This window comes from Macaca thibetana, chromosome 3, assembly GCF_024542745.1.
Source record: "Macaca thibetana thibetana isolate TM-01 chromosome 3, ASM2454274v1, whole genome shotgun sequence".
Taxonomy (NCBI): domain Eukaryota; kingdom Metazoa; phylum Chordata; class Mammalia; order Primates; family Cercopithecidae; genus Macaca; species Macaca thibetana.
Window position 1 is genome coordinate 160,316,569 of NC_065580.1, and position 14,960 is coordinate 160,331,528.

The 14,960-nt window shown below is 53.2% G+C and overlaps 1 protein-coding gene across 1 annotated transcript in view; it reads right to left on the reverse strand.

The window, feature by feature from the left end:
• The window catches only part of SIM2 (SIM bHLH transcription factor 2), a 48,024-nt gene extending 45,806 nt beyond the window's left edge, over positions 1-2,218 (reverse strand). Inside the window, exon 1 of the mRNA XM_050785744.1 lies at positions 1,411-2,218. Coding sequence (XP_050641701.1) covers positions 1,411-1,585 — 175 coding nt within the window. The 5' untranslated portion in view covers positions 1,586-2,218. The remainder of the gene's footprint in view (positions 1-1,410) is intronic.
• Positions 2,219-14,960: the final 12,742 nt, after the last annotated feature.

The window sequence follows — 14,960 nt, forward strand, 5'->3', positions numbered from 1 at the left end:
CTGATTTCGAGTAGAGTGCCTGGTGGGGATGGCGCTATGGAGGCGCCCTGCGGCCTAGGGACACCTGTCGCCTGTGCTGCACCGACCGTCCGGCGCCCTGCAGCGGAAGTTGTCTCCCTACCCCGGCACTGGCTCCCGGGGCTCCAGAGGCCGCCGCAGCCCTCCCAGCTCCTGGGCCCAGAGGACCCATCAGACCCCTGAGCAGCGCACCTCCCAGCAAAGAGTCAAACCCTTCAGGCCAGGCCGCAGCGACCCCGCTGGGGGCAGAGGCGCTGGAAGACGCGGCCCGGAACGCTTGGGACGCCAAAAACGAACGTTGTGGTGACCAGGCCTTCCTGAGACCTGCTGCTCGGAGGTTCCTGGCTGGGCAGCCACTGTCACCAGCGGCAGCCAGCGTGGGCGGCGGGGCAGCCCACCCAGCGCGCCACCATTTCTTCCGGTTCCGAGTCTTCGGGACCTCGTGTCCCAGCGCCCCTGGCCCACTGTGACACATTTTCAATCCAGAAAAGAATGGCAGCTCCGTCTGCCATTTTCGAATTAATCGGCCTCCTCTCTTTCAGCCGGATCTCAGCTCACCAACGGCGCGGGGGTGGTGGTCTCTTCTGCCCTGACTTCCCGCACCCCAGCCTCACTAGAGGGCCTGGCTCCGCACAAGTGCTCGCTCTGTGGCCTCAGCCTGCAGTGCCTGGGCCTCGCCGTGATGCACGCTGCCTCCCAGCACGTGAAGCCGACCCTCCTTCACCTCCTCCAGGAAGAGAAAAAAAGAGGGAGGAATGAAGGAAAAATAAAGGGAATTGTAGAAAGAAAAGAAGGAAGGGAAGGAGGGAAAATGAAAGGAAGGGATGGGGAAAGCAAGCAGGCAAAACAAAACCAGAGTGAACTTCCAAAGAAAGGAAAGAAGGCAGAAAAGGAAAGAAAATAAACCAATGCATTGGCAAAGGAAGGAAGGAAGGAGAGAGAGAATGAAAGAAAGAGGAAAAAAGAAAGAAAAGGAGACAAAGAAAGAAAGAAAGAAAAAGAGAGACAGAGGGAGAAAGAGAGAAAAAAAATCCAATCCAAACCAGAATGCATTGGTGAAGGAAGGAAGGAAGGAGGAAAGGGAGAAAGAACAAAACCAGAAAGAACCTGCAGGCTGTGAAGGCTGGGGGACTGCCTGCCCCTGGAACAATTCGTAATTCACCCTCACCCAGCCCTGGACCAGGAGAGGGTTTGGTCGCCTGGGCCGCCAAGGCCCTGGCCCCTCGCTCCAAGCCAGCGCCGAAGCCGAAGACCCTCACGCAACCTCCCTCAGACGCCCCAGCTCTGGACGCCAGGCCGCGGCAGCCCCTCTAGGCGGGCCGGCTTGAGCTTCCCGCCTGGGCCGAGGCCGCCGGGCTCCCCAGCGTCCTCGGCTGCCCACCTGCTCCTCACCTTCGGGGAAGACGGCGCGCATCTTCAGGTAGCTCGTGGTGAGGCGGATGATGGACGCTTTGTCCAGCTGCGAGGTGATGGCCGACGGCAGCGGGAGCAGCTTGGCCAGCTCGTAAAACTCGCCATTTTCCTTCTCCCTCCTGGTCTTGGCCGCATTCTTGGACTTCTCCTTCATCGCGCCTCGGCTCCGGGCATATTAGACCCGGCCGTGCTCCAGGCCCGCGGAGCCCCGCTCGTGCTGCGGCGGCTGGGATGGGGAAGGGGACGCCCGGAGCCGGGTGAGTCCGCGGCGTGGGCCGCGGGCAGGTGCGCAGGGCCTCCCGGGGTTCCGAGACGCCTCCCCGCAGCCGCCGGGCCTGAGCTCCGAGCAACACGGCGGCGCCGCCCGCTGCTGCCCGGGGCGCAGCCTCCTCCGGGCTGGACCGTCCCGCGGCAACCGGAGCCCCGTTCCTGCTCGCTCTTGCTTCCTCCCTCCTGCCTCTCCTGCCTCGGCCTTCCTGGGGGCGTAGGGGCGGCCGGCGCGGAGCCGGAGGCGATGCTTACTCCTTCGCCCAGTGTTCGCACCGGCTGTGGCGAGGCCCCTCCGGACTGGAGGGCGGCATGGGCGGCGGCGGCCGCGGAGCCATGGAGCGGGAGCCCAGCGGAGGGGAGCGGGCCGGAGGCGGCTGGGGCTGGGCCCTGGCCCAGGCGCGCTCTCCTGCCCTTCCTGGCGGCTCCCTGTACCTGGAGACGCAGCGCCGGAGCCCGCGATCTGTGGCGAGGCGCAGCAGCTTCGCCGTCCACGTGCGGCCGAGCCGCGTTTGTTTATGGCGGACCCGCCTTCGGGCGGAGCACTGGCCGCCCGGGTCCCGGAGCGGGGGGGGGGGGGGGGGGGGGGGGGGGGGGGGAGGGGGACCGCGCGGCGGGGGGGGGGGGCGGCGAATCTCGCCTCCGACCCCGCCGCGGCCATGGAGTCACAGGCGCGCCTCCGCGTCAATGCCTCCAGGGACTCTCCCGGGAGAGACCCGCGCGCTCCCGGGCTCGGGGAAGTCGCGGTGAGTGCACACCGCATGCTGCGGGGACCCGCTCCTGAGCGCAGGTCTCCGGACCCCGGAGCTAGGATGGGCGGCGGGGAGGGCGAGGGAAGGAGGGGTGCCAAGGCCGCCCCTGTGGCTCTCGGGCAGGTCACCAGCAGGCCCGGCCGAGAGGAGGCGGCGCGTTGGCCAGGCGCCCTGCCCGGGAGGATCCAGCCTTCCAAGGGTGCGCTGGTCCCGCGTCCTCGCCCTCACCGAGTTGCAGGTCCAAGAGCTGAAAAGGGGAAAGCCAGGGGCTCTCCTCCCCCCATTACACACACACAAGAAAACGGCGTGAGTGGCTCCGAAGTGACCCTTCTGCCCTTTCTGTCCTCGAAACACTAAGGTGAAAAGAAATTGTCGCCTTCTCAGGAGGAGCGGGAGGCCACAGGGGCTCGCAGGCCAGGGGAAGGGAGGGGCCGGGGAGCCCAGCCGGGTGGCGAGGCCTCTCCCAGGGCGCCGGCGGAAACAGGGCCCAACTGCCTGGGCTGCAGCAAAAGCAGCCCGATTCAGCGCAGCCGGAATTTTGAGGAATCGCAGTTGGGCGGGCGCTTAAGGGCGAAGGTCGCTGAGCCAGGGTCACAGGGTGGGCGCAGGTGGGGCCCATGGTGATGGGGCAGAAGGCAATTGGAGACAGAAGACTCCGTTGCAGACGCGGCCACAGGGCATTCCGGAGCTCTCCTTCAGGGCCACTTCGGACTTAAAGAGTCCTTTTTTTCCCGCCTGTGTCCTTCCCTGTCCGGCTCCTGCAGCCTGGAAATGGGTGTGCGACCCAGAGTCCTCCACGCACCCCTGTAGTGGCGTTCACATAACCCCACCTCTTCCAGGAGTGCAGCTTTCCAGGCCCCCCAGGCCAGAGACAGGGGCAGAGGACGCAGGGCAGTTTCTTCCCTTGGCGTCGAGATCATGTGGGGACTCTCGGCCGTGTGCTGCAGGCTGCAGAGCTGTGGAGCAGTGGGGGTGCGTGACCTGGAGGTCAGCACGGGCCGGGAGGACTCCCGGCCGCGGATGCGGGCGCGGAGATTTGGGTTTCCGGTGTCACTGCTCTCGCCACTGGCCCGGGATCATGAGCTTGCTGCTCCGAAAACTCGCCGTCGGACAGCGACTTAGTATCCTCTTCCCTCCCCTTCCCTCTCCTGCGCCAGGAAGGCCTGGCCTTCAGCAACCGTGCCTGCAGCGGGAGCTCCTGACCTTTTCCAGGGACTCCTTTGAAGGTCAAAAGTTCGAAGGCCTTCAAAGCGGAGCAGGATCTCTCCAGGGGCTGGAAGGTGTGCGCAAACCCGGGCTCGACCCCCGCCTGTCCCTAGCCCCTCGCGGAGCCCACATCGTGGCCAGGGCTCGTAGGCGTGGTGCTCCGAAACCGCGACGCCACGCGAGCCGGACGCGCAGAGGACTGTGCTTTCCTTTGGGGTTTCGGATCCAGGAGGGCTTTTCTGTTGCAGCGGCTTGAGCAGAGGGCCGTGGGCGAGCGGCGCGGGTCTGTAATGCCCAAGCCTGGCGAGTCGGGCCCACCTCCGCGCCCAGGACCCCGCGCCTGGCTGCGCTGACAGCTGCCGGCTCGGGGCCTCTGGGAGAAGGGGCTCCAAGGGGTTAAAGGCTACGGATCCAGCCCCTGCTGCAGCTTCCTGAGGCTGCCCCCTGAGCCCGCTCTGGCACCTCCTGGGCTTCGGGAGTATTTAATGCGTTTCTCACCCCCACGACTTCCGACCCTCAATTATGGACCCGGGAGAATTCCTCCCGGGCTTGAAAGGGATTACCCAGATCGCAGAAACATGGCTAAGTGGAAGTGGGAGAAACCCGACAAGTAACAAGAACGGAAACGTTCCTCAAGGCAGATTTCCCGGATTTTACGGGAAAGCGCACTTGTCTTCCCAGGGACAGCCTCTGTTCACGCGTCCGAGAGGCGGGCTCAAAGCGCGCGCTATGGGAGGTAGCGCAAGGGCGTGTTTGAATACTGGAAGATACGTGGGTGTGAGATACCTCCAGGCCCAACGCCTGCCCAGCAGTTGCCCAAGCAGGCATTGTGTACTCAGCTCCCCCAAGCACATCCTTTCGCCATACACGCGCCCGCGCACACACATACACACTCACACGCAGCTGTGGGTCTGGGGTCCCTGATAGCACCACGCAGAGTACCTCGAGGTTTCCCGGGTAGGAAGGACAGGGATGCCTCTGTGGAATCGTGAAGGAAGAAACACAATCCTTGGTGGGGGCCGTCCCGGAGCTCTCCCTGCCGGAGGGGGAGCCTGGGGCCCTCCGAAATGACGCTTAGAGCTAATACCCTCTGGTCGTATGTGGGACAGTTAGTATGAAGCTGGAAGCTCTGTTGGAATGGAAAAGTACTGGGCAGGTGCTCACTGGAGTGGTCAGGAGCATCGGCGGTGACCGCAGGTTGGGACACCTCCTACGTCTTTCCCTTCTGGAGCCGGGAGAAGAAATTCCTGGTCTGGGTATTGGGCCTAAAGCCGAACGCCCAGCTCAGAACGCCCGGACGAGCCTCGCGGGCCCCAGGAGGGAGACACGGAGAGCACGTCCCCCGAGTCCGAGGCACCGTCAGAAATGGTGGTTCACCCACCGGCCCTGAAGAGCCTGCAGAGTCGGGAATGAAGGGAGATTGGGGGCTGGAAAAGGGCGGTGTGGAGAGAGGTCGGACGCATTGAGGTCCAGAGCTCTCGGGGCTTCCCCACCCGCAGTCTGTCCCGCTGCGCGTGCGAGCAAGCCGCCTCGTACCCCACCTCTTAGAAATGTTCCATTAGGAAACTTATCTGGAAGAAATTCAGGCCCCAAGAGGAACGGGGTGGGCCCGGATCGCCTCACATCTGCTTGGATTTTCCGCTTCAGATGCTCCGCAACTGTTTTTCCCCAGGCCGCGCCAGCGCCTACCTGCGATCCATCCCCAGTGGAAACCGACTTTCGTGAGAGATCAAGAACTCCCGGCCGTTCCCCGCGGGATGGGAGAGGCTATTGCAGTGGCAGCAGGAGATCAGAGACCTTGTCACTAAGGAGGTGGGGGAGGGGGAAGAATTTCCAACCTCTGAAGTGGAGTTTAAGAACTTCCACCGCCCCAGCAAGCAGAGGCAACAGAAAATCCAGGACTGCGTTGATTCAAGCCTATTTGGTTTATACACCCTTGTCTACACCCGCAATCAGTTACGATATGGTTACTCCAGAAAAGTCCGCTTGGCCCAGCATCACATATATGACCTTTTCATGGCTGGGAGGATTTTTGGTCTGGGCTATCTGAAAGAATTCCTCGATTTTTCACTCCTGTCCTTGTGTAAACCCTGCGAAGACGTCACCAACTGTCCTTGGGGTCAGTGCTACTTCCAGAAAGGACTGGAGGACAATCACAGTGTTACTACCCACTGCTTACAAATGATTACAGGTATCCAGAACAAGTCGGGAATAATTTATTCCTCCAGAGGCCAAGACCGTAATTCGTTCTCTTTGCTGTTTCCTCAAGTAGTAGGGAGAAATTTATGTCTCTTTTTTGCTTCTTTTAATAAATTATTTCACTGGGAGTTACTCCCTGGGAGTCTTTGCTTTTAGGTTGGTCAACATGTTTGATTATCCCATTACACACAGTAAACCCTGGCAGATCGGCCTTTGTGCCCTGGGTCTAGAGACCCCATTAGTCCAGAGCCATCACCCCCAACTGGGAGACCTCAGCTCTGTCTCCCGCAGGAGAGAACAGGGAGGGATGGAGGAATCCCAAGGGTGGGGGATTATGCCCACCTCCTGGGCCGCTTGTGGGGGCAAGGGGCTGCTTGAAGCTGAGCGTCTTGGTTCTTCTGCTTGGACTTGGTTGTTGGGATAACTTCGGGTTCTGGGATTGGGAGTGAGAGAGCGGCCCCAGGCAGTGTCTCCTGTCCCATGATTTGCAGAGCTGCTGCCCACTTCTCCACTCCCCTCAAGGTGATGCTTTTAGGGGAATAAAAACGGTGTCCTTGGTAGTTAATGATAGTGATTAATTAATTAATGATAGTGACTAGCTAAGTCCTTGAGAGAGCGACCAAAGCTGTACCTAAGTTGCCACAATTTCCTTCTAATTTTACCTGGAGTCGAGGGGTGAGCCCTTTCCCGACTGCGTTTTCCTTCCCTGTCTCCCAAGCCTGCTCCTCTTTCTCGCTGGTCCCTGATAAGGCTTCGGTGAAGGTGGGAACTCGTCTCCAGCACCCAGGGGTGGCTCCCTAGGCCTGACCAGGGATTCTGGAGAAAAGGACAAGAACAAGGGAACCCAGCATCCAGCGCCGACCTCATCCGGCTTCCCCTCACCCCTGCCCCCTAGGACCTGCCGCCGTCTCCCAGAGGGCTCTCGGCCCAGCTTAACGGAAACATCGCCTCAAAGTCCTGGGTCGGGGAAAGGCAGCACATCTGCTCCCCAGCAAAGCTCTCCTTTCGGTCTGGAAACATCCCCATGGCTTCCAGGGAGCCCAAGAAGCGTCTGGAAACCCCTGCGCTAAAGGAGTCTTAGTCTGGTGTGCACTAAATTCCTCAGTGGTTACATCAATTACACACCGTCTTGAAATCTGAAAACCGATTAGTTCATTAATGACGTCGCGAAACAGCCCTTCGAAGACATGAACCAAAAAATCCCATTTAAGAAACAAAACAAAACCTATCCACCTAAGATAAATCTTTCTGTACATCAAGAAAAGCACAAACTCCAGGGCTTATATTTTTTTCTAAGCATATAATAATTGTGATAGTCAATCCTTAACATAGAATAGGGCTGCTACAGTCCTTTAAAGACACAAACTCGTTTGGTTTGAATAATATAGGAGGACTATTTGCAAAGCAACGCTATCAGTGAGGAATCTACTCCCTAATCTAAACAAATCCGTAAGAAGAGGCATGTTCATTCATTGGAGGTTTAAAGAGAGAAAGTTACAGAAAGGCCGGCGGGCAGGCGGGCCCCGCTGGGTTGTCCCCTCCAGCCAGGCCGGGGCGCGTGTCCGCCCCAACTCCGGGCGTGGACATTTTCCCGCTTCGACCGGATTTTTCTTTTTCTTTCTTTCTTTTCTTTTGAAGGTCAGCGTGAAAGGTGAGTTTCCTGAGAGATGTGTGTCGCGGAGCCCATTCATTCCTTCCAGGAGGAGGAGACGAAGCCCACGGCCGAGGACTGCTCCGAGTCAGAGGTTCCGCCGCTCAGGGCCAGCGAAAGCCAGACTTCAGATCTGAGTGGCGGCGGGGCCACGCCGGGCGTGGGGACAGCACCCCATCTGGTCAGGCACTAGGACGGTGGCACTGGGGCGGTGACGGGCTCGGGTCGCCAACTCTCCCCGCCCTAGACCACACACACCTGGGCTTTGGGAGCTGCGGGCCACACTCGGGCACGCACGCGGCAGGGGCTGCTGGAGCGGTCGCAGGGGCAGGCTTCCCGGTAGCCAGAAGTCTCCTTAACTCCGCAAAAGGGACTCGGGACTCCAACCCCGGCCCCGGGCGCCGGCTCAGCAAGGGATTATTTCGGAGATACTATTCTTGGGCGTCGCGGTCCTGCCTTTTGCGCGAAGTCTCAGGACCGCCCGCGTGGTTAGAAACGCAGGCCAGGCAGGTGGGCGGAAGGGGGCGCAGCGTGCACGGCCGCCGGAGCTGCTCGCGCACCTGGAGGAGGGGTTGTTCAGTGCGCTCACATACCCGCGGTAGGGGCCTCGGTGCGCACCCCGCCACGGTCTTGTGCGGTGTTGGGGTGACTTGGGTGACATTCAAGTGAGTGCTTGGGACCGCGCGGACGTCTGTCCTGGCCCTGACGCTGGCAGCCTCTGCCCATCTCGCACCCTCCCTCCCACTCTCTGGTCAGCTCCCTCTCCCCCCGCATCCTCCCCAGATTCTTCCTGCGCGTGTAGTAAGGACCAGGGCTGGGACCCGTGTGGGGCGGGCGGGAGACTGCGGGACCCAGCGCACGTGGGTGTTGAGATGTCTGGTGAGAATCAGAAGCCGGTGCTTTCTTAGCTTCGCCAAAGCCCTCAGCGGTATCCCCAGCTCTCGCCTACTTAGAGTCCTGATCTGAATCCACGCGCTGGAGACTCAGCCTTCTCCGGGGAGACCTGGCGTGGTCCCGATTGAGGAAGAAGGTCCAACGCCCTCCACTCTCCCTCGCCCCTGCCCTAAGTCAGAATTCCTTCTAGGTGCTAGAGCAAATTCCGGAGCAGTCAAGGAGTGCAGCACATTTTCGGGTAAAACGAAAGACTGTAAATTAGCACCTTTTCCAGCTCAAGAATATTTTCCCTGGAGACAGCATCGGCTGCTGGTTACTTCAGGGTGACTGCAAACCGTGTGGTCTACGAATAATTTTGGTCCCGACTCCAGTCCCCTCTTCATTTTTTTAGAGGACGGAAACAAAATAATCTCCGTGATTGCACCATCGCCCTTTCCATCCTGCGAGTGTAGACAAAGACTTTATTTAACCTGACAACAGAATTCTTTTCGGTGCTTCTCTCCCACAAGCTTTTGAACCAGGCAGAGTGAGCCCTCGGGCGCCTTCCTTGGGAGGGCACACAGATCTGCACAGTCAGGGGACCCTTCTCGTGGCTTTTCTCTTTATGGGAGAGGCGGTCATGGTGCGAGTGTGCGCGGGGCTCAAAGGGGTTGGGCAAGTGCCACTCCGCTCCCCCGGCTGAAGTCAATTAAACCGCTTTATTATCATGTGAGAGACCTATGTTCAATCTTGCATTTAATTTCGGAGAAGTCCTCCTATTTGCCAGGCCCCGCGTTATTGACAAATCTAAGTTTTGAATAAATACAAGCAAGCAAAAAAAGCACGGAGGTGTCGCCGTGGGAGGAGCGCCGTCGAGTGACACAGGTAGACGCTGGCTTCCTCTGGCTAAGCAGCCAGTGCCAGCGACTTGCTCGGGAGCTCTCGACACTGGATGAAAAGCCACAGCTTCCAATTCCTTTTAAACAATCTAAACAAGGTTGTGAGTCCTGGAACACTCCTGTGTGAATTTGCTTTATTCCTGGATAGTTGGGAGCCGGGAAAGGAAAAAGATAAACGCTGTTGCTACCCATGCAAAAATAATTTTCTCGTTTACTGGAGTCTATTTCAGGTAATTGACCAGAAAATACCTCCCTGTTTAAGTGACATTAAGAGTGCTCCACTGAAAGCTGCTTGACTTATTTGTATTTCTGTTTAGCCTGATCCCTTGGCGACATTTTCGTGGAAACTGTGAGCTCTGACAAATGAAGGAAAATGGTCTCCCGGAGAGATACACCTGCGAAAAGTACCTGAATTCCAGAGCTGACTCCACCCATCTGTTCTTTGAGAGCGTGTTACTTGGACCCGATTTGATTGAGTTTCAGTAGCTGGATTTTCTAAAAGTAAACCCCACAGAAATGGAAATTCATACTCATTATCTTGCACAAACATTTTAATTTCTGAGTGGCCTGGGTTGAGCCATGGAGCAGGAACCCTTCCTGCTGTAGCCACAGCGATCCCTTAAAAGCTGCAAAACGTCAGCTGAGGATTAGAAAGGCAAGAATTTAAACACAGAGAAAATTCCTAGCTACAAGAAAAGAAAAAGGCTCAGAGTGAAGTTACAAAATTTATATTTGTACAAAACTCCTTTGAACAGTTATTTGACGGTAAACGTCTTTTTCTAGTTATGTTTGTTGATCTGAGTTTCTCAGCCACCCTTTGCATGTGCGAATGGTGAGACTCTTGTTCTCAGCAAAGATGACTAATGAATCTTTTAGAATCCACGCTTTGATTTTCTGTGTTAGCCGTGGAAGCTGCTTCATTTTAGATAGTTTACGTGATTGCTGTCAAGGGAACCTTGGGTACAATTTCTCAGGAGTATCTCTAAAAACGTTATTCATAATTAAAAACTGATTCATAGAAATCACCAGAAAAATTGTGGCACATTATGTTCGAACCTGTTTTTAGGCCATGTGGAATAAATAAAATCATTATAGTCTGGCTGAGTAATACTGCCTCCCAACCTTCCTCTCACGGTGCCAGGAAGTCCTGATATAACTTCGTAGATTTCAGAACCGCCTGTGTGACATGAGCCAGAAAACATCTGTGTTTTCTCCAGGAATTTTCTCCATGGATAATGCAAGTTACAATTCTGTTCTTTAAAAGGCAATTGAATAGTGTAGCCCATGGGGAGGGGAAGGCAGTACTGAAAGGAGTATCTTTAATAACCTTAGGATTTCTTTAAAGAGGGGAAAAGACTATAAGAAAATTCCACGTGATATAGTCTGAAAGATGGAATAAATCCACTGAATGTAGACCCTCCTCATTATAGGCCAGCTGATGTGTCACGGTTTTTTGGCATCTTAGTGGTGAAATTCCCAAGAGCAATCATTCTTTTTTTTTTTTTTTTTTTTTGAGGCAGTCTTTCTGTGATACCCGGATGGAGTGCAGTGATACAATCTTGGTTCACTGCAACCTCCATCTGCTGGGTTTTCAAGCAATTCTCGTGCCTCAGCCTCCTGAGTAGCTGGGACTACAGGCATGCACCACCACACCAGGCTAATTTTTGTGTTTTTGGTAGAGATGGGGTTTCACCACGTTGGCCAGGCCGGTCTCGAACTCTACACTTTGGGTGATCCACCCGCCTCCCACCTCAGTCTCCCAAACTACTGGGATTACAGGCGTGAGCAGCCATGCCTGGCCCTAAGAGCAATCATTTTGCTACTACACTTTGCTCTGCAGGAAAAAGCAGTATGTGGAGGTCACAAGGTATTAGCAATACCAACCCCTTCAGCTGGAAGTTGTGTGAGTATAAACCTCTTCCTGGGAGAGAAGTAGGGCAAGGCTTATGAAGGCTATTTGGTGGCCTGCAGTGGTTAATGCATCTTCTGAAGTCCTCGGGCTCACAGTCTAACTTGTCTGGGCATTGGTGGACTGTGACAATATATATGAGTGGATAATATTGATTTAAAGAATCAGCATTAAATAGGGCAGTTAACTTATTAAATAATCCAAAGTGATGCAGTTTCACTTGCTAAGAATTGCTCCCATTGACCTACCCAAAACAATGGATGCAATCTCCAGCCTTGTGCACAGTTGCTTGGATGCCTGATTTATCATACCATGTTCATCCTTTTCACAGGCAACATGGTCATGGAAAGTGCAATGACTTACCTGGTGTGTGAAGCTGGCGAAAGCAGATAGAGGGTTGCATGTTCCAGGCACTCACTTTCATGTGTGGTCTAGAGCTGGACTAGCCTAGGTGCAACTCGTGCTTTATGCCACAAAAGGAATGCAGTTATTTGAACTGGAGCGCCTTCATGCTCTCCTGCCTGCACACCCACTGTTACACACAGAAACACTAAGGAAATACCCACGGAGTGGCCACAGTGTGCCAGGCGCCGAGCCAGGCATTCAAGTGATAAAAAGGAGCGCCTGCCATGGAGGTGCTCGCAGTCCTGACAGTTACGTTGACTGAGAATCTGGCCTGCTCATTCATGAATCTCAAGGGATTTAGAAGCATTCACAGCTCTTGAACAGTATGTAATTCTATTTCTGGTTATTTGTCCAATGGAGATCATTTCTAATACCAAAAAAGTCTATTTGCATGAGTATTTGCATACTAGTTAAAGGTGCAAGCTTTGGCGTTAAATCTAGCTCTGACTTCTCTTTAACCCTCAGTTTTGTTATCTGTACAATGGGATTACTAGTTACCTTCATAAGCAGATTGTTGAGTCCTAACTAAAAAATGATTGACAAATATAATGAAAATGGCCTACCTAGCACACTGTATCGAAGAAGGAAGTATTAAATAAGCTGTAGTTGTTATTATTGGCAGTATCATGATATTATTATTTATAATATTAAATGTTGGAATCTTAATATTCATAATATAAAACTCTGGAAACAAACTATCATAAATAGGTGGGAGGGTTGATTAATTAAATGCATATATATTTATGTATGTATATTTAATGAAAAGTTATGTAGCTACTCTAAGATAGTTTAAAAGTTTCTAACATGGTATGATAAATACCTTTCTTATATAATTGTATTTCCCAGCCTCCCTTGCAGCTAAGGATCTTGATATCAATTAGGTGTGACCAATTGGATGCATTTATTCGAGAAGTAAAGTGGCCGCCACACTTCGGCTGCCTTTGTGGTTTCTGCTGTCAGCACATCAGCGAATGCTTTTTTTGGGTATGTGTGTGCCTGGCAGCGTTAGCAGAGGTGCCAGTGGCAAAGCTCTGAAGCCAGCAGTTCCAGTGGTGGTTTTCAGATCCCTCAATCACAGCTAACAAGGGCATTGCTGGATTCACCAGTCATAGTAGCAGCTTCCTGATGCTATTATTGGCTGTGGCAGTGCTAACAGCTGCCTTGGCTGGCCGGTTCTGTGTGATCCATTCCTGGGAAGCCAGTCTAGAGTCTCTACCCAGTCTTTTTAACAGTTTCATAAACACCAAAGAGTCCCTCTGTTAAATCTCTTTGTGCTTCAAATAGCTCAAGAAATTTCTGGTATTGGCACCTAAATCTGACTGTTATACCTTAGAAATCTTTCCAGTCCTATAAAACTCTACATATTGTATCATCATGATTAAGTAAAACAACAACAAAATTACATGTAGAAAAACACCAGAAGGATCTTCCTCACAATGCTGATCCTGAGTGTCTTCGGGTAATAACACCTTAAGTTACATTTCAACTTACTTTATATTGCCCCCTTGTTTTATTTTCTTAAATATGGCTTTGTTGAGATGTAATCATGGTCTTAGTCCATTTTCTGTTGCTATAACTGAATACTTGGGACTGACTAATTAATTAATTAATTAATTAATTTGAGACAGAGTCTTGCTCTGTCACCCAGGATGGAGTGCAGTGGTACGATCTTGGCTCACTGCAGCCTCCGCCTCCTGGCTTGAAACAACAAAAATTTCTTCTCACCGTTCAGACCAGCCAAAAATCTGAAGTGAACATATCAGCAGGGCTGCCCCTTCCTCCGAAGGCCCTAGAAAAGGGTCCTTCCTGCCTCTTCCGGCTCCTGGTGGCCCCAGGCATTCCTTGGCTTGTGGCTGGATTATTCCATTTGCCTTTATCTTCACTTGGCTTTTCCCTCGGTGTCTGTGACTTTCATTTTATTTTATTTTGGGTTTTTTTTTTTTTTTTTTGAGACAAAGTCTGGCTCTGTTGCCCAGGCTGGAGTGCAGTGGCACAATGTCATCTCGTTGTGTCACTGCAACCTCCACCTCCCGGGTTCAAGGAATTCTACTGCCTCAGCCTCGTGACTGGCTGGAATTATAGGCGCCCACTACCACATCTAGCTAATTTTTGCACTTTTAGTAGAGATGGGGTTTCACCATGTTGGCCAGGCTGGTCTTGAACTCCTGACCTCAAGTGATCCACCCGCCTCAGTCTCCCAAAGTGCTGGAAGTTCAAGCGTGAGCCACGGGTGCTCAGTCTTTTTTTTTTTTTTTTTTGAAACAGGATCTCCCTCTGTTGCCCAAGCTGGAATGCAGTGGCTTGACTTGGCTCACTGCAACTCCACCTCCCAGGCTCAAGTGATCCTCCTGCCTCAGCCTCCCAAGTAGTTGGGACTACAGGTGCGAGCCACAATGCCCAACTAATTTTTGTATTTTTTGTAGAGATGAAGTTTTGACACGTCACCCAGATTGGTCTCAAATTCCTGAGCTCAAGTGATCTGCCTGCCTCAGCCTCCCAAAGTGCTGGGATTATAGGTGTGAGCCACCGCAGCTGGCCCAGCCCCATCTTAATACTGTTACACTGGGGACTAAGTTACAACGGGAGTTTTGGAGGTGACAGACATTCAAACCATAGCAATCACGTACCATACAACTCACCCATATAAAGTGTACAATTTAATGGCTTGTAGTATATTCTCGAATAGGTGTAACCAACATTATAATTTTAGAACATTTTATCACCTCAGAAACAAACCCCATACCCTTTAGCTATTAACCTCCTATCTCTCCACCCTGAGCACCAACCTCAAGCAATCACTAATCTACTTTCTGTCTCTACGGAGTTACGCGTTCTGGAGGTTTGTATGAATGGAAATATATGTAATAGTATGTGGTCTTTTGTGTCTAGTTTCTTTCACTCAGTATAAGGTTTTTCAAGGTCCATCCATGTTGTAGCATGTATCAGAATTTCATTCCTTTTCATGGCTAAATAATATTCCATTATATAGATAGACAACATTTTGTTTATCCATTCATCTGTTGATGAACTTTTCAGTGGTTTCCACCAGTTGGCTATTAAGAAAGATGCTGTTACATCCCCCCAACTTTTATTGCCCATGTAGTAATTTTATGATATTTAGTACATTTTGTAATATAAAGAAAATCTGGCCTGGTTAGCTAGTACAATAAGAAGGGAACAATATTGTATATTTTGCTAGTGCAGCATTGGCCAGTTAGCTCATTACACATTAGAAGTCTAAGCCAGGCTGGGTGCAGTGGCTCATGCCTGTAATCCCAGTGCTTTGGGAGGCCGAGGCAGGTGGATCACCTGAGGTCAGGAGTTCGAGACCAGCCTGGCCAACATGGTGAAACTCCACCTCTACTAAA